General features: G+C 38.0%; 1 protein-coding gene across 1 annotated transcript; it reads right to left on the reverse strand.

The window, feature by feature from the left end:
• Positions 1 to 224: 224 nt before the first annotated feature.
• LOC127104356 (mitochondrial outer membrane protein porin 2-like) lies at positions 225 to 818 on the reverse strand. The gene has a single exon (XM_051041537.1). It carries the CDS (start codon positions 816 to 818, stop codon positions 225 to 227), a length of 594 nt encoding a protein of 197 aa, XP_050897494.1.
• Between the last annotated feature and the right edge of the window lie 18,823 nt (positions 819 to 19,641).

The following is a 19,641-nucleotide window of genomic DNA, read 5'->3' on the forward strand; positions in this document are numbered from 1 at the left end:
TCAGAGCAGACATCTGCAGGTAAAGAATTGCCCGAGTTCCTCAAGCAGAAGTTAAGAGCTCGGGGTGTTCTTAAAGATGATATACATACCAAAGATATTAAAGGTACTTCAGCTGAACTTAGGGGAAATGAAAACTTACCTCCAGGATGGTTTGTCATGAAGGTGGAAGCAAAAGATCCGGGGAGTGGTGCATTTTACTATTATAATGAAAGTACCGGGAAGAGTCAACGGGCAAAACCTTGTGAAGCATCCTTAACTGAGCAATCAACACCGTCTTTGAATCTTCCGGAAAATTGGGTGGAAGCATGCGAACTCGGCATCTTCAAACACAATCCAGCATTATACTTTGTAAGCTTCCCAACACTTGTGGAGTTGCTAGTTTCCGCGCCAAATGCAATCCCAGGAGTACCAATTGTCGCAGAAAAATCAATAGCAGGGTTGCAATTTAAAACAACAGAAGTAGTAAAACCAGCATGATCATGAAGATATTGAACCTCAATCTTTCCGGATTTGTAATTAGGTAATCGAATAGAAGCAACGGCTTTCGCAGAAGACACAAAATCTGTGAGAGTAAATGTTGTCAACACACTTGATTCGGTATCAACTTTGAAAAGAAGAGTATTCTTTTTGTGGTTAATTTGAGCAGCAACATCACCGGAGGAAAGTCCTCTACTCTTCAATAACGTTGAATGCAAATCGATGCCGGAGTTGGTGGAGGAGGATATTGTGAACCGTTGATCGGAGTTGTAATCTTTGGTAAGGATATCTCTGGATAATATTCCGATGTCGGAGAAGATACCGGGGCCTTTGGAAGACATTGTTGATGATGTTGTTAGGAAGTTTGGTGTGAGAGTACGATTTTGACTATGACCAAGATGCTAAATATTTTGGAGGAGTCTCTTAGAGTTTGTTCTAATAATCTTGCTGCAATCAACACACCAGCAACCATGTCCAATGACGACCTGTGACCTGCAAGAAACACACCAAACCAGAACAAATTTGCGATTTATGATGCAATCTTGAAGAAACTTTGGCAACATTCTGATGCAATCGTGTGCTTTTCTGTGAAAACAACTGCAACATTTGGTGGAGTTGGTGTTAGTGCAGCAACAGGAGTGATGACTGTTGCCATTTTGCTTTTCACTGAAATCACTCCAAAAAGCATTGCGGTTTACAATGCCACAGAGGTGGCTCGGTTTGTGCGAGCCATATGTAACCGAAGAGGAGCTAAAACTGATGCTGAGGGGTGCAAAGTTAGTTGGAAATAGAAGAGGATTCGGAGCTACACAAGCCATGTGAGGGTAGCGCATTCCAGCCGGCATCATCAAACCAATACTCCTAATTCACTGCAGTAAAAGCAAAATAGCAAAGCAGTTAAATTTCAAGAAAATTCCCAAATTGGAATAGAGACAAAATTCAAAGAGAAAGTTTGAGCTCAGATTACCTGTTCCAAATCCAAACATCAAAGGGACCAATCCAATACTGAGCACAAAAAGTGTTTTGGCAGAGTCCCCTTTTGATCTCCATAGACCAAATCCCAAACCTTAATCTGCAAAGGATAAATAGGAAAGAAAGGACACGATTGAGGGGGAGGAAAAATCGGAGGCGGACCAAACCCCACAAAAGAACCCTAAATCCCAAATCAAAAACCAATATTGGAAAGGAGGAGGAGGAGGAAGATTTAATCTCACCTGATTCGTCGTCGCCGAAGGTGAGATTTCCGCTTGATGTCTCTCTTTGAAACCGTGGATTTACGCTCTCTTTGGTTAACGTTGTTGAGCATCTGAGTTTGAGTGAGCAAGGTTGAGCGATGAGTGAGTGTCTGAGTCGGAGTGAGTGAAGTTTGGAGATATCGTGATTTCGTCGAGAGATTGAGAGAAGAGAGATTGAGAGCGAGTACGCGTTTGGGAGAGAACGAAGACGATGGTCTGTTCTTTGTTTCCATTTCTTTTTCTTTTTTTTAATTTATTTTTAAACAAAGATAAGCATTGAAACCAATTTTTTTTTTATGTTTTTAAACTTCCTAAGTTTTCATTTTTAACTTCCTAAGTTTAATAAATATTTTCTCATTTTCAATTCATATGCCATTGAGAAACCCAACAGCCAGGCGACTGGGTTTTTTGTTGGTAAACCAACAGACCTTCATGATTGTTATTTTAGTTCCTTTTTATTTTTATTCCAATCTAGTCTGGTTTATATGTTTAAGCTGTTATTTAAATGACAACTAATGATAAATGGTCTGGTGGAGAGGGGTGGTTTCTATGGTCTTTAGTGGAGTGGGTTCGATACCTGTGTGTAGTATTTTATTTCTTTTAACATTTTTTGTGTGTTTATGTTTTATTATATTCATAGTTTCATTATCATAACACAGATTTGTTTTCTTTTAATTTCATCATTCATTCAAAACCATTTTAAACTATTAAAATCACATTTTTTTCTCGATTCAATGTCGAGCCCATTTCCATACCCTTGTAACTCGACTGCTTTTAAGCATCGCCACCAACCTCGCATAGCTTACTCTTGGGCTTTCTTACAATGAGCCGGTTCTCTTGCACTTACACTCATGCATTGCATTATTTGTAGTTTGGGCCCGATTTAATTATTTCATGATTTTTGAATTCCCATTCGACAAAATGTACCCCATTCCCCCGATGTGTAATAATCTTGTACTGTTTTATTTCTTTATTTGTTTGACTGTTTAGTTAGATACTAACACAAGAATAAAATCAACAATTTCCAAAAAAATATAAAAATATGACTCGATCCAACGTCGAGTATTTTCTCAATAAACAAATCAATTCATTTCCCCCTCCCATTCTATTCCATTTCTTTCAAATTTTCATCAAACGCTTGATTCAACGTCAAGCCATTTTTTCTGATAAAAACTCAAAAATATTAATTCATAATTAAGATCTTTTCAATAAAAATGGAAGTGGAACGTGGTGTATACCACGCACTCCTGAGAATAGGATTCGAGATGTAGCTCTCGCCATCATCCAAATTTATCCACTTTGTTTTCTCTCAAACACTCATTTAAATTTCTCTTAAACATCCATCTAGGGTCGAATCATTTTCGCAACAAAACTCAAAATACCCAAATCTTACACTTTTTCAATAAAGGTGGAAATGGAACATGGTGTATACCATGCACTCCTGAGATTAAGATTCGAGACATATGCCTCGCCAATCTTAACTCTCGCCATTTTCTAAATTTGTCAATGCGGTTTCTTCAAACCCTTTCTCAATCAAATTCCAAAATACTTAATTCCTACCTTAAACTCTTTCAATAAAGATGGAAATGGAACGTGGTGTATACCACGCACTCCTGAGACTAGGATTCGAGATGTATATCTCGCTCATCCAAGTTCTCGCCATCACTCAAAATACATCCAACCAATCAAACTCTTTTCTCGCCGTCGTACGATTAATCAAAAACCTTTTTCATAAACGAAAGGTATCTTGTCTTAAGTGATATAAAACAATGTTTCGGCCACGATTGGTGAGCAGAGATAAATGACGCTTTTCCGAATGTAGATTTATAAATCCGTTCGATGTGTGGTATGCGTCCACTCCTCATCTGTTTTGGGTAAAACAATGTTTTCGTCGATTAATACAGTATAGCTTTCGCTAAAATCGACCAACAAACAAACATTTTTCTACCCAGAACTACGTAAGCCTTGATTTCTCTTTTGAGATACGTAGGAGCAGGATTTTTAAATCTTGTCAGGCCCACTAATAAAAAACTTAGGTTTAGTCCTTTCGTCAAAAATCCAAAAATATTTCTTCTCTCTTCTATTTTTTCTTTTCCCACCTAATAAACTGAAAAGCCTCACATTTCAAACTAACATTAACGCACACAACTGACCTAATGGTTCCCGTTGAGTACAACGGACGTGAGGGGTGCTAATACCTTCCCCTTGCGTAATCGACTCCCGAACCCTGATTTGGTTGCGATGACCATATCTTATCCTTTCTTTTGTCTTGGGTTTTATCGATATTTCCCCTTTCCCTTTTAGGAATAAATAAAGTTCGGTGGCGACTCTGTTCAGTCCATCATTGCGAGCGTGCGATCGCGCTTCGCTTTGAAGTCATATCCCCATTTTTCGAGGTGCGACACCATGGAACTCATTAAGAGCCCAAAATATTACATAAAGGCATCAGTAAGGACTGCCACAAATTACACACATTTCAACAAAAAATCAAATTCTTCAGCATCCAAAGTAGCCAAAAACAGCAGCCAACCCAACCCATCCTTCATCACAACACATACCACACGCAGTCTTCATACCAGGGGAAACTTCACTACTCTGTATGAGGAAATAACATCTTCTTCTTACAACCACCTTGCAACTTTTGTAAGAAATATCCTCTGGGATCTTAACCACACATTCCTTTGATTGCTATAGATTCTCATGAATAAAAATCCCCAATTTCCCTCTTAAACATTCAAATTGATTTGCATCCAAGGCTTTTGTGAATATGTCAGCTAATTGCTTTTCAGTAGTAACATGCTCCAGTGCTATGATCTTCTCTTCCACAAGTTCTCTCATGAAGTGATGACGAATATCAATGTGCTTTGTCCTGCTGTGCTGAATAGGATTTTTGGAAATATTTATAGCACTCAGATTGTCACAGTATAATGTCATGACTTCTTGTGAGACATTGTATTCAGACAACATTTGTTTCATCTAGACCAGTTGAGAACAACTACTCCCAGTTGCTATGTACTCAGCTTCAGCTGTGGATAGAGATACACAATTTTGTTTCTTGCTAAACCATGATATCAGATTGTTCCCTAAGAAGAAACATCCTCCTGATGTGCTCTTCCTATCATCAGCACTTCCAGCCCAGTCAGCATCACAGTAACCGGTCAACATAGATCCAGATCCATGAGTATATAACATCCCATAGTCACTGGTGCCATTGACATATTTCAGTATTCTCTTCACTTGGTTTATGTGACTGACTTTTGGTTCAGCTTGATATCTAGCACAAACACCAAAAGCAAATGCAATGTCAGGTCTGCTTGCTGTGAGATATAGCAGACTACCTATCATACTTCTGTATAGACTTTGATCTACACTGACACCATTTTCATCTTTGGAGATTTTCACATGTGTAGGAGCAGGAGTCCTTTTATGGCTTGCATTCTCCATGCCAAACTTCTTAACAATGTTCTTAGCATACTTGCTTTGGGATAGAAAGATAGAGTCTTCCATCTACTTGACTTGTAGCCCAAGAAAGTATGTCAGTTCTCCAACAAGGCTCATCTCAAACTCAGACTGCATTTGTCTAACAAAATGTTCAACCATCTGATTCGACATCCCACCAAATACAATGTCATCTACATATATTTGTGCCACCATGAGCTTCCCTCCTTCATTCTTCACAAATAGAGTGTTGTCAATACCTCCTTTCCTGTATTCATTGTTAGTGAGGAACACTGTGAGTCTCTCATACCAAGCCCTGGGAGCTTGCTTCAACCCATAGAGGGCTTTCTTCAATTTGTACACATGTTGTGGAAGATTTAGATTTGTGAATCCTTTAGGCTGTTCAACATATACTTCTTCATTTAAGTAGCCATTCAAGAAGGCACTTTTTACATCCATTTGGAATAGTTTGAATTTCAGAATACACGCCACTCCAAGTAATAATCTAATGGACTCAAGGAGAGCTACATGAGCCAATGTTTCATCAAAGTCCACCCCTTCAACTTGAGTATATCCTTGATCTACTAATCTAGCTTTGTTCTTAGTAACAACCCCTTGTTCATCAGATTTATTCTTATATACCCACTTTGTACCTATGACATTTACTCCTTCAGGTCTAGGAACCAGTTCCCATACTTCATTCCTCTTGAATTGACCTAACTCCTCCTGCATGGCATTGATCCAGAACTCATTTGTCAAGGCTTCCTTGACATTCCTAGGTTCAATCTTTGACACAAAGCAGCCATGTGAGATCACTTCCCTTGATCTAGTAGTGACCCCTTTATTTGGATCTCCTATGATAAGATCTTTGGGATGATCCTTCTGAATTCTGATAGAGGGTCCCTTGTTGATTTTGTCATCTTCAGGTTCAACTTGAGGAGATTCACTTTCCTTATTTTTTTCTGAGAAGTCAGCTGGGGAATCATTCAGAGATGTCTCGAAATCGTCTGTGACATCAGTCTGTTGGTCATCAACCACAACATTAATGGATTCCATCAATACATTATTTTTGGAATTAAAGACCCTGTAAGCTCTTCTATTTGTTGAATAGCCCAGAAATATTCCCTCATCACTTTTGGGATCCATCTTCCTTCTTTGTTCACGATCAGCCAAGATATAGCATTTACTACCAAATACATGAAAGTATTTGACTGTAGGTCTTCTTCCTTTCCATACTTCATATAGGGTTGTGGGAGTCCCTTTCTTCAATGTCACTCTGTTGTGAACATAGCAGGCTGTGTTCATGGCTTCAGCCCAAAAATGGTCGGGCAATTTCTTAGCATGAATCATAGCTCTGGCTGATTCTTGAAGAGTTCTATTTTTTCTTTCCACCACACCATTTTGCTGGGGAGTAATGGGAGATGAGAACTCATGATGAATTCCTTCTGAAGAGCAAAATTCAGCAAATTTTCTATTCTCAAATTCCTTCCCGTGATCACTTCTAATTTTGATGACAGGGCATTCCTTTTCTCTTTGTAGTTTCAGAGAAATCTCCTTGAAGACTTCAAACACATCAGATTTTTCTCTTATGAAATTGATCCAGGTGTATCTAGAGAAATCATCCACCACCACATATGCATACTTCTTCCCACCAAGGCTTTCTACTTGCATGGGTCCCATCAAGTCCATATGAAGGAGTTCCAAAACTTTGGTAGTGGTGTCATGTCTGAGCTTCTGGTGTGACATCCTTGTCTGTTTTCCAATTTGACATTCTCCATAGATTTTTCCTTCATCAATCTTTAAGTTAGGAATTCCTCTAACAACTTCAACAGATATGATCCTCTTCATACCTTTAAGACGCAGGTGGCCCAATCTTTGATGCCATATCTTCACTTCTTCCTCTTTCGCTAAGGTACACATTGAAGAGTAACCAGTTTCTTGTGAACTCCACATGTAGCAGCTGTCTTTGGACCTGACTCCTTTCATGATCACTTCATTTTCCTTGTTTATGATCAGACATTCAGTTCTAGTGAAGTTTATATTCAGACCTTGATCACACAGTTGACTGATGCTTATTAGATTAACAGTTAGTCCCTTCACAAGTAGGACATTGTCAAGGTCAGGAACTCTAGGGCAATCCAGCTTACCCATTCCCTTGATTTCACCCTTTGCTCCATCACCAAAGGTCACATAACTCATGGCATGAGGATGAAGGTCAGTTAGCAGGTTTTTGTTTCCAGTCATGTGTCTGGAATAACCACTGCTAAAATACCAATCTTCTTTGGCTGAAACTCTGAAGGAAGTGTGAGCTATTAGACTTGTAACATTTGTCTTAGGAACTCATTGCTTTTTATTGACAGACCTGTAAGGTTTGGGTCTTAATTGATATTGAGTCTGATTAGGGATAGGATAACCATATAGCTTATAGCAGAAGGGCTTCAGGTGACCAAATTTCCCACAGTAATAACATCTCCATCTTTGGTGTTTCCCTTTCTGCTGTCTTTTCTTCTGATGTTGTGACATATGATATGACATCTCAGGCTTGCTTTTAATATGGCTGCACTTAGGTTTGGATTTTGGTTTGCAACCAGTGTAACTGCACTCAGCCTTAGATTCATTGAATCCAATGCCAGATTTGTCTCCTGTCATTTGACCAGTCAGGAGAATCTTTTCTAAGATGTCAGATCCATTGTTAAGCATTCTTACATACTTGGTCATCTTATCTAGTTTGGAATTCAAGAGTACAACTTCAGTCTTCAATTTGGAGATGGTTTCCACATATTCTCCCTTTTCATTCTCCAACTGAGTTATCACTTTCTTCTGGCTTTCAGCTTGTCTGTACACTTCTGCACTTTTGTGACACAACTCTTTGTAGGTAGTGGCCAGTTCTTCAAAGGTTACTTCATCATCACTATACTCTTCATCAGAACCCCATCTTCCTGTTAATGCAGTCACATGATTTGCAGCTTCTTCTGTTTCACTTCCATCAGACCAAGAGGCAGTAAGACTCCTCTTTTGTTTCTTGAGGTAGGTCCCATATTCAGTTTTAATATGACCATACCCATTACACTCATAGCATTGAACTTCTTTTGGCTTTTCTTCAGACCTTGTTCTTCTACCAAAACTATTGGATTTACTGATGTCAGATGCGATGTTCTTGACATTAGATCTCACATCAATCTTTTTCATAAGTCTGCTGAACTGTCTTCCCAGCATTGCTACCTCTTTTTCCAGATCTTCATCAATATCTTGACCACCTTCCTCATCTTCCTCTTCAGTGTTTGACATGAAAACTATGCTCTTGGCTTTCTTTTCAGATCCATCACATATTCCCACTCAAATGTTTGGAGGGATCCAATTAGCTCATCAAATCTCATATTTGAAATGTCTTGAGATTCTTCTATCGCTGTTACTTTCATAGCAAATCTCTTAGGGAGTGATCTGAGTATTTTCCTTACTAACTTTTCATCTGACATCTTCTCTCCCAAAGCTCCAGAGGCATTGGCAATTTCAAGGATACTCATGTGAAATTCATGAATATTTTCATCTTCTTTCATCCTTAAGTTTTCAAACTTGGTGGTGAGCAGCTGTAGTCTAGACATTTTCACTCTAGAGGTGCCTTCATGAGTGGTTTTGAGAATGTCCCAAGCATCTTTAGCCACTTCACAGTTGTTTACCAATCTGAAGATGTTCTTGTCTACTCCATTGAAGATGACATTCAATGCTTTAGAATTTCCAAGGGCTAGGTTATCCTCCTCCTTGGACCATTGTTCTTCAGGATTCTTATCAGCAGTGGCTTCTCCTTCCTTAGTAATTACTGGTTGTTCCCAGCCTGTTAACACAGTCTTCCAAGCTTTATTATCAAGAGTTTTTAGAAAGGCTACCATTCTAGGTTTCCAATAGTCATAGTTAGGTCCATCCAAAATTGGTGGCCTGTGAATAGATCCTCCATCTCTTTCCATTGTACCAGAAAGTGTTGTCCCTAGATCTCACCCAGAACCAGAGCAGGATGCCTGCTCTGATACCAATTGAAATTCTGGTATCAAATATGAGATTTCGAAGGTAATGTCACGACACTAATATCTGAGTAATGCAAACAGGATAAAGATAGAGAATAGTAATGCAAGAGACACAAGCAATTGTTAACCCAGTTCGGTCCAACTCACCTATATCTGGGGGCTACCAAGCCAGGAAGGAAATCCACTAAAATAGAATCAGTTCAAAGACTCTCCGTACACTTCAACAAGTTACAGTCTTTCTCACCTAATCTCTACCCGTGCAATTTCTACCTAAGCACTCTTAGATATGAGAACCCACTCACTTCCCTACAATCACACCTGTGATTTTAAACAACAATCCCTTGAGAAAAGAAAACACTTTTCAATAACACACTCTTGATTTTACTTCACAGTTTCAATCAAGAAGACACACTCTTGATCTTGCTTAATAACTTTTGATCAAGAAGACACACACTTGATCTTGCTTCACAGCTTTGATGAAGTAGACACACACTCTTGCTTAACTGCTTTAGAGTGACAAATTACAATCGCAAATCAGACCAATTCAATCATCAATGGATGACTTGAATGGCTTACAAGTATCACGACTAAACAAGGCACAAACCCTAGCTCTCTCTCTGTATTTCGCTCAGTATTGGTTGTATGTTCAATCAGGTTTTCCAAGTCCCTTTTTATAGAAGCTTTCAGTTGGGCTTGGACATCTTGAAAACCCTAAATCTATTTTCCAATTAAATCTTCTCATGACACCTGGTTAGATCTCCTTGGAAAATAAGCAAATCAGGTTGTAATCCATGATTGAATGCGCCGGCAAATCAGATCTTCAATCATACATAGATTGCCATTAATTGTGCAATCATAAAACACCAGACATTCACACTGAATGTTCTGTGTACAGGATGTCATGACATCGGGTCTGACATCCTGGAACAATCCTGCATAATTCCATAATTCCTTTTATAATTTCCAGCAGGTACAAACATCAGATGTCATGACATCGTGTATGACATCCTGAAACAATCCTGCATAGTTTCCATTTAAACTCTAGCAGGTACATAACATCATATGCCATGTCATTATGACATTCTGAAACAATCCTGCATGATTATGTTTCTTAAGCTCCAGCAGGTACATAGGATATCTCATGTTAAGACATCACACGTAACATCTTGTGAACACTCTTTGTTTTACCAAAATTGCTGCCAACACTTAGAACCAAAACTCCCATTCCATGATATATTGATTGTAAGTCTTTCCGTTTGTTAGGGGTTAGTGGCATACTTGTTGATTGAATCCAAGTTGAAGCCCTCCTTCTTAAATGTTGTAAAGCCCTCATTATCGGTGGATGTTTGGTTGAGTATTCTCCCTTTGATAACAAAAGATCTTTAAACTTTTGATAAAATCAATCCACCCATTTCTTTGAAATTTTTACCATGAACTACGAGGTTTTGATCCCTCATTTTTATGTTGGTACGTAGGCATAAGACCGAAGGTCTTGTCAAACACAAAAATATAATTAATGAATTCTTTTATCATCCCCTCATTCTATATTTTTTATCAAACATATTTTTCAAATAAAACACATACACACATAAAAAAGGGCTCCCCAGGAGTACCTAGGACACTTTGGGTGCTAATACCTTCCCTCTGTGTAACCAACCCCCTTACCCGTAATCTCTGATATTTTATTAGTTTTGATTTGAAAACTTCTTATCTTTGGGTTTTGTTCGTACTTTTCCCTTTTCCTTTAGAAAAAATAAAAGCTCGGTGGAGACTCTGGTTTTATTGACGTTGAGCTAACCAATAGCTCAGTGGTCATGAATTTACCGTTACAAAAAAAATGGCGACTCTGCTGGGAAGTAGTCCTCAGTGGGTTTAGCCTACTTTTTGTGTGTATTATATTTATTGATTATTGATGTTTGATGTTTGTATATATAGTATGTGTGATACTTTCTGTCTGTTGTGCTTGGTGATCTCTGTGTGGTGAGATAAGTTCTAACACGAACTTGAGTACAGTCTAAGATAGGAGGGTGGTATAATCATGTTGGATTTTAAGGAGTAGTTATGAAAGAGTTGACATGAGATCCCCCACTCAGTGGAGACCTCTTTGGAGTTACTGATGTCACATGAGTACGTCGTGGATTGGCATTACTTTCTATGATTTAGGGGTCCGAGAAGCTAAGGACCATAGAAAATTTAACCCAACTTGGCCTATTTTAGGACGTAGTAAGGAGACTGTTCAAGTGTAGACTTGATAACAGTTTTTACACGATACTACACTCAGACGAGTTTCTCTTGAGAATACTATGGGTTGATGAGTCAGTCATCCTAACCTATAATATCTTATAGATGGGATCACAACTATGGGAAATTTTTAGAACATGATTTATAGGTTTTTATCCTTAGTACACTCTTTGGGATGGTTCTTGACCTGACTCCATGCTCGTGAATCGCAACAAACCCTTTGATTCTTGGTTGATCCAATCAGTCTCATCAATATCAATGGAACTTGGGTGTTGATAAGGTGAAAACCATAATCCACCAAAATGGATGATCGATCTTGATGATGACTTGATCCATCCCTTGACCTTTGTTTGTGTTTGACTTGTGTGTGATCCCTTGTGTGTGATTGTTGCATTCATGCATACATGCACATCATATCATTCATCACAAAAATAAAATTTCAAGGAACTAAGGTCGTATTTGCAAATATTTTCAGACCATGGATTCTGGACGAAGAAACACTAAGAAGTACAGTTTCAAATGTCCTGACTTGAAAGAGTTAAGGAAGCTATCATCTTTTGTAGTTGGTCCCTTGGATTTCAAGCTACGTCATGGAAAAATCTTGTCTGTCTTGTTTGCTGATGTAATAGAAAGACTCTTGGGTGTCTTGGTGAAGTTTTATGACCCTCTTTATCGGTGCTTCACTTTCATGATTATCAACTCATGCCTATGCTATAAGAGTGTGCCTATATTTTGGGTATACCCGTATCTGACAAGGTACCTTTCAGTGGATTAGAGGGGATTCCAAGATCTCACGTCATAGATGATGCTCTTCATTTGAAGAAATCTGAGATAGATGCTAATATGATGAATAAAGGAGGGATCCTAGGTCTTACTTCTGAGTTTCTCATTGGGAGAGCTACTGCTTTTGCTCAAGTTGTTAGTATGGACGCTTTTGAGCCATCTTTGTCTTGCTCATCTATGGTTTAACATTGTTTCCTAACATTGACAACTTTGTTGATGTCAATGCCATTAGAATCTTCTTGATTAGGAATCATGTTCCGACCTTCTTGGGTGACACATATTTCTCTTTATATTTAAGGAATTATAAGGGTGGAGGAACCATTGTATGTTGCATTCCTCTTCTGTATAAGTGGTTTATTTCGCACTTGCCTCAAACACATGCCTTCTTGGAGAACAAACAATGTCTACGGTGGTCTCAGAGACTTATGTCTCTCACTAATGATGATATTACTTGGTATGATTCTGCATTTGATGGCTTAGAGATTATTGATAGTTGTGGTGAATTCTCTAATGTGCCTCTCATTGGTACACAAGGAGGAATTAACTACAACCCTACTTTAGCTCGTCGTCATCTTGGGTTCCCCTTGAAGGATAAACCTAATAATATTCAGTTAGAAGGCCTATTCTACAAAGAGGGTAAAGATCCCCAAAATTTGAAGAGTAGGGTGGTGTGTGCTTGGCGTAATGTTCATAGGAAGGGAAGAGTCGAGCTTGGTCCATGCAATTGTGTAGCCTTGGAAGCTTACACTAGTTGAGTGAAGAAGATAGCTTTGGAGCTTAAGATGTCATACGCCTGCGAAATACCTATGTCTTTGGTGGTGGATGAGCCATCAACTCTCTCTAACCAAGATATAGAGGAGTTGAAATATGTTCTATCTAAGATGAAGCAAGAGAGGGACCTATGGGAACAACGATTCCATGCTTTTCACCGAAAGCAAGTAGAGTTGCAACTTGAGTTGAAAGACAAGGATGCACTCATTGAGATTCTTGAAGAGCGTGTGGTGAAGAGAGAGAACCAGAGGATTTATTTTCCTCTCGTATTCCTCAGCCTTCTGGTGCTTGGAAGAAGATCGCCAATCAGCTTGTCATTGAGAAAGCTCAAATGAAGACCTCTTATAAGTCAGAGATTCGACGCATCTGAAGGAAGTGCACGCCCTTGGCTAGTTTAGCTGATTGAGTTGCTAGGGATCCTTAGGATGATACTTTCCTTTCTCTTGTATTTTGTATTTTTGGTTTCTGAAATTGTACTCAGTGTAATCCTTCCAAAATTTTATGAATAAAAAGAGATTTTATGGTCAATCCCAAATGTTATTATTGATTATTATTATTATTATTATTATTGAAATATTTGTAAGTAAGGATTTATATGTTCCTTGAAATAATAAAATAAAAACATTGCATTTCATGCATCATTTGCATAGCAGGTTTCTTGCCTTCCATCTCTTTGGTCAGATGTCTCACTGTTCTTCATCTTTGTATCAGACAAGCTGTCTCATCACTATGATGCTCATGCTAATCGTCAAAGAAGAATGGATAAGATGGAACAAGAGAACTGAGATCTCAAGTAAGAAGCTTCCAGACTCACCGCTTTGATGGAGTCATTCATTGCTGCTCATAATCAACTGGCTCCAACTCCTACAACTCCTCGGCAAAGGACTGTCACTTCAGAGATTGTTTCAACACCAATGTCTGTTGTTCCTGTCAGCTAGCCTGCACAAGCTATGCCTGCCGGATTCCCGTGGGGAATGCCTTCAAATTTCCTGCCTGAAGGTTATGCTCCAATTGTTGCTCCTATTCCGACATCTCGCCTGGTCAGGTCAACTCCTCCTACTATGGTACATGTTATGCCACGTGTTGATGAAACCATTTATCATTCTGAGCCATCTAAGGGCCCTGGTGTGTATGAGAAAATGGATGAGATGAAAGACCAATTTCAAGAGATGAGAAAAGAATTGAAGACCCTGAGAGGTAAAGATCTGATTGGGGAAAGTGCTGATGAACTTTGCTTAGTGCCAAATGTGAAAATCCCTGTCAAACTCAAGGTCTCGGACTTTGAGAAGTATAAAGGGAATACTCCTCCTTTGAGTCATCTTGTGATATACGTGTAGCGGGAAATTCATGATCATCAAGCTATTGATAAGTTAGTGATCAAATAACAAGAGTCGCCACCACGCTTTTATTGTTTCCAAGGGAAAGGGGAAAAAGTACGAACAAAACCCAAAAGTAAGAAGCTTTCAAAGAAAAACTAATAAAAAGTCAGAGATCACAGGTAAGGGGGTTGGTTACACAGAGAGAAGGTGTTAGCACCCAAAGTGTCCTAGGTACTCCTAGGGAGCCCTTTTTGTGTGCATATGTATTTTGTACAAATTGATGTTTACAAACAAATAGAATGGGGGGATGAGAAAAGAATTTATTAATTATATTTTTGTGTTTGACAAGACCTTTGGTCTTGTGCCTACGTACCAACATAAAAATGAGGAATCAAAACCTCGTAGTTCGTGATACAAATTTCAAAGTGGATGCATTGATTTTAACAAAATTTAAGTTTGAAAGGCACAAAGGCCTAAAATGGTTTGAATGAGTTAGTTCTTTTTTGGCTTTTTGAAAGTTTAAGTCAAATATAGTTAAGTTTATTTACAAGTTTGATTTAGAAAATAAGTTTGAAAATGCAATGGCATAAGGCCAAAGTTTCTATCTTTTTTGCAAAAATGGTCAAAGTTTAGAACAAAAGTAGTTCACACAAAGAAGATTTTGAAAAATGGAGGGAGAGATTTTGAAATTAAAAAAAAATGGGGAGAAGATGAAAAGACTATCCTATGCACAAAATTAAAAAGTTTAGAGTTTAAAACATCTGACCAAATGGGTAGCAATCTAATAGACAAAAATGTCAATAGAAACCCAGAATTCCCTTGGACTTTTAGAATCAAGTAACACACAAATGCACAATTATATTATCTTGAAGAGCAAGGCATAAAATAAAGATGGCCTCATCCAAGCTTATCCATTCCATGCTCTTCTTCCAACATAACCAATGTAATAGATGAATTCCACAAGTCACAGGTTCAAAATAACAGCTTCAGAATGATCATATTGCAGATGAATCTTAGAGAGGTCTTCAAAGATGTATCAGATGAATTTCAAATTGCAAGCACTTGGTTCTTCAACAAATTGGCATTGGCCAAGTCCATTAACATAGGAAGGTTGTCTAGATTCTAAGTCCATTTGTCAAGCCAACGGTCCACTCAAAAGTTTTTTAGGGTTTTCATTATTATTATGTACATTAATGGTCAAAGACCATACAAACAAGCAAAGTGTACACAAACAAAATATATCACACAATATGGTCCAAATAGACAAAGTGAAAATTACATTAACATAAACAAATAGAATGATATGAACAATGGCAAATGAAATAAAATGCTAAAAGTAAATTGCATTAAAGTAAAAGCTAGTAGTTAGTAGGTTAGAAGTTAGTGTTGTTTTGCTTTTGCTTTTCAAGACATTCTTTGGAGAACACTCAACCCACTTGTCACAAGCATGGATTCTTGAACCAAAAAATCTTCCAAAGTGTAACACCTCAAAATTTGCCCTCCTCTCTTGGGACTAGCTTAGCATATTGCATTTCATTTTTTTAGGGCATTAGGCATTTGCATATTGCATATCATGTGAGAATAAACAAGTCCTCTAAAAGTCTTTCTCAGAAGATAGAGAGGTTAAGAGATGCAAGCCTGAGGGTCTCATAAATTGATCACTAGCCATCTGAGGGTTTTTGCTTCAATTAGGGTTTCTTGGTCCTTCAAGGAGTTTGAGCATTATCTTATTGGCAATGGTACATCATCATCATCATGGTTATGTCATCCTCAAGGGGCTCATTGTTCATGCTCAGATCCTTTGGGATTAGGGTTTTGACCTCTGGTCAACCCTAATCAATTGCATTCTACCAGTCAGGGTTTTTCAAGGAGATGAGGTTATTTGCTTGGATGGAGATCATATGGTTATTATGTGAAGCTTACAAGAGCTAGGGGTTCATTTTGGAGCCAATTCCTCAAGTGGTTAAGGCTCAGGCTGATTAGAGCATTTCCAAGTCATCTGTCAACTAGAAAGTCAACAGAAAGTCAACTGAGGGCTAGGAGGTGGAGAAATGAGTTTCAACATCTCATTCATGTTCAAAAGAGGCTTATTAATCATGTCAAATGCATATCTTGAAGAATTTGAGGTCAGATCAAAACTTTCCAAAAATGGAAAGTGACCTATAATTGAAAGTTTCCAAAAATGGAAAGTTTTTGGTTCAAATCCAGCTTGATCTTGCATCATCAAAAAAGCTTCAAATTAAATTTTGTCCAACATGAAAGTTGAAGATCTCTCTCTCCCATTTCCAAAAAGTTCAAGATCATGAATTTATGATGAATGGTTGAGGAGATATGACCAAATCATTGCCAAGGATGCATGGAATTTCAAAAGGGCATAACTTTTGATTCATAACTCCAAATTTGGTGGTTCTTTTTGCATAATGCTTCTCATGTCATGAAGTTTACAAATCAATCATCACATTGCATAAAATGTTATCACATGATCATTTGCATATCCATGCCCATTTTGGAGGGAAATTGCAAAATTTAAAAATGGTGCATTACATGAACTTTTTACCATTGCCAATGTGTTAAGAAAATGATTTTAAGTGCATTTGAGCTGGTCATGGTTACTGTTCACGTGTGCATGCTTCACACACCCTCCAATTTGTCATTTTTTGCCATGCACCTTATCTTGATTAATTTCAACTAAAACATGGTTAATTTGGATTAAGAGTGGATTAGTGAAGCATATATATTCATAATCATAACAGAATTGGAGAGAATTCTAGATCTAGATCTCAAATTCTCTCTCCCTCCAAAATTTTCTTCTAATCAAAATTCAAATTTCTTCAACATAACACCTTGTTTTTATTGAAGATTCATGATCAGTGAGTGTGATTGAGTGTGAATTCAGCCTTTGTTTGAAGAATTGGAGCCATAATCGAGCAGTTGAAGTGCAAGAACATAACCATGGCAAGTGAGAATTGAGCTAGATCTACACATTTCCAAGCTTCAATTTCTTCATCAAACATCATTACAAGTATTTTGGATTGGATTTGGATCATTGCAAGGCCTTAGATCGTGCATTTTCAAGAGCTGCTCTTCAAGAGGTTAGTTTTTCGAGCTTCATAATTCTCAAATCCATGCACATGTTCATGTAGATCTTGTGTTGCTGTTGATTCTGGTGAAAATTTCATGAAAAATGATGCACTATAGCATGAGATATGTGTGAATAAAGTTTGATGCATCAATTTCATTTTGTTCGATTCTCATTGATCTTGAGGAATTAGGATTAGATGTTGCTTGATTTGTGTTCTCCATTGCATGAGCTTTGTTTTGATATAATTTTTGATGAATTCTGGAAAATTCTGGAAATTCTGGAAATTTTGGTATGAAGATCATACTGTTCATCATCGTCTTCACGAGGAAGACGATGTTTTCCAGGTTAGCGACGGCCTAGCGTCCGTCTTTCCGTCGCTAGTGATGCGCTAGGGTTTTGGCTCAAAACGGATGCGTTTTACATTGGCGCACGCCTCATTTGAATGTGTACGTGGTTCGATTCCGCTTGATGGCATTTTTTAAATTGCACTTCAATTTATACATTTCCCTCCATTTCCATATGCTATGCTTCATTTTCATTTCAAATTTATTTTTCCAACTTTAAAAATCCATAAAAAATTGAAAAATACTCCAAAAAATGCCTGGTTTTTTGCTACTTGTTCCTTAGAATGTCCAGAATTTGATGATGTTGAATTTTGAAGTTGTGCATGGCTGGATTTTGGATTGTGCTAGACTTTGTGATCATGTGTACATTTGTGACCTTGCTCCATTCTTTCCATTGTGAAATGCTTGATTTTAATCCAAATGCCATGAAATTTTGCATGATGATTCTTGACATGTTAATGGATGTTTTAGGGTTGGTTTGGTATTTTTATTATTTACCATTTCTGTTTTATGCACATGTTTGTATGGTGTGACAATTTGTGTCACACATTTGGTTGATCAACTTGTGCAATTTCATTTCCATATCAAATGACTTCTGTTGATTCTGAATTTTTGTATGATGATCATGTTTGATGTGTTGGATGCTCATGATTTTTTCCAGAATTATTTGAATCATTTCTGTTTTTATTTGGAATTTTCATTCTCAATGTCCATTTGAATGCTTTGAAATTGTCTTTGACTTCCCTTGCACATGAAATGCCTTTGCTTGATGATTTTGTTTTGGTCCTTTTTAGGACATGTTAATATGTGTTTGAAGTTGCATTGTGTTGAATATTGGCTTCTGTTTTGAATTTTTTCTTCACCCTTGACCCTAGGCTTTGACCTAGTGGTTTGTACTTACATGTGAGCTTTGAATTTCAGGACCAAGCATCTAATCTCCATGGTTGATGTTGCTTCATCATTTGAATATGGATATTTGCTATTGATTGCTAACATTTGTTTGTTTTGTAGGTTGAGGATAATTCACTTGAGTTTGCCTTATGGCTTATATGTTGTACATTGGGATTGTCTGTTTGTTGTTGACTATTGTCTGTTTGTCTGAATACTGTACTGATTTGTTTAGTTGTTTACACAGGTACCTAAGTTGCTTTAAGTTCATTTGAACTTTTCTTTGCTTTGCTTGTGGTTGGCATACCACTTAGGTATAATCCCTATTCTTCATGTAGTCTGGAAGACCTGTCATGTTACTTTGGCAGGCACCTGTCTGAAGCCCTCCTTAAGAGGCAATGTTTGTGCTTGTTTATCTTTGTGCCTTGTACATATAAAGACCTCCTAAGTGAAGAGGCATTGGCAGATAAAAGGGATGTGCAATCCATCCCCTGCTATTCAGTTGTGTCTTTCATCTTGCTCACACCATGTGTTGATGCACTTTGAATAAAAACCCAAAATCTTGTTGTGTCAGTCATGTGGAATAGAGTCCCACATTCTGAACTCCCACACTTTCATTGTCTGAAGCTCTCCCAGGCCAGGGATAAGAGCTATGAGGTCATACCCTCATTCCCATTTCATCTGCTTCACCCTAACTCTCAATGTTAGGGTTAAGAGCTAACAACACCCTTTTCCAGTTGGCTTGTTTGTCGAGGTTGATATGACCCCTTGACTAAAGCCCAGCCTTGTATGAGCCACTTGTTTGCATATAGTGTGTATGCTTGCTCTTGTGATTGCTTATTCGCTGTTTATCTGCTGTTTCAACTTGCTGCCTGTGCGAGTTAGGATCTGTTCAGATACCTCAACCTAGGACTATTGTGGATTGCATGACAACTTTTAGGCTCGAGTCAGTCTCCCTTTTAGTTGTTATTTCCCGGTCTCTGGTTTAGGAGAAAGTTTCTCCCCTGTTAAGGGAAACTACGTTGCCCTGATCCTCATACCAGA

This window comes from Lathyrus oleraceus, chromosome 7, assembly GCF_024323335.1.
Source record: "Lathyrus oleraceus cultivar Zhongwan6 chromosome 7, CAAS_Psat_ZW6_1.0, whole genome shotgun sequence".
NCBI classification, from domain to species: domain Eukaryota; kingdom Viridiplantae; phylum Streptophyta; class Magnoliopsida; order Fabales; family Fabaceae; genus Lathyrus; species Lathyrus oleraceus.

What these genes read in the sequence shown, in the direction of transcription:
- LOC127104356 (XM_051041537.1), bottom strand. Translation starts at nt 818, where the DNA reads ATGTCTTCCAAAGGCCCCGGTATCTTCTCCGACATCGGAATATTATCC.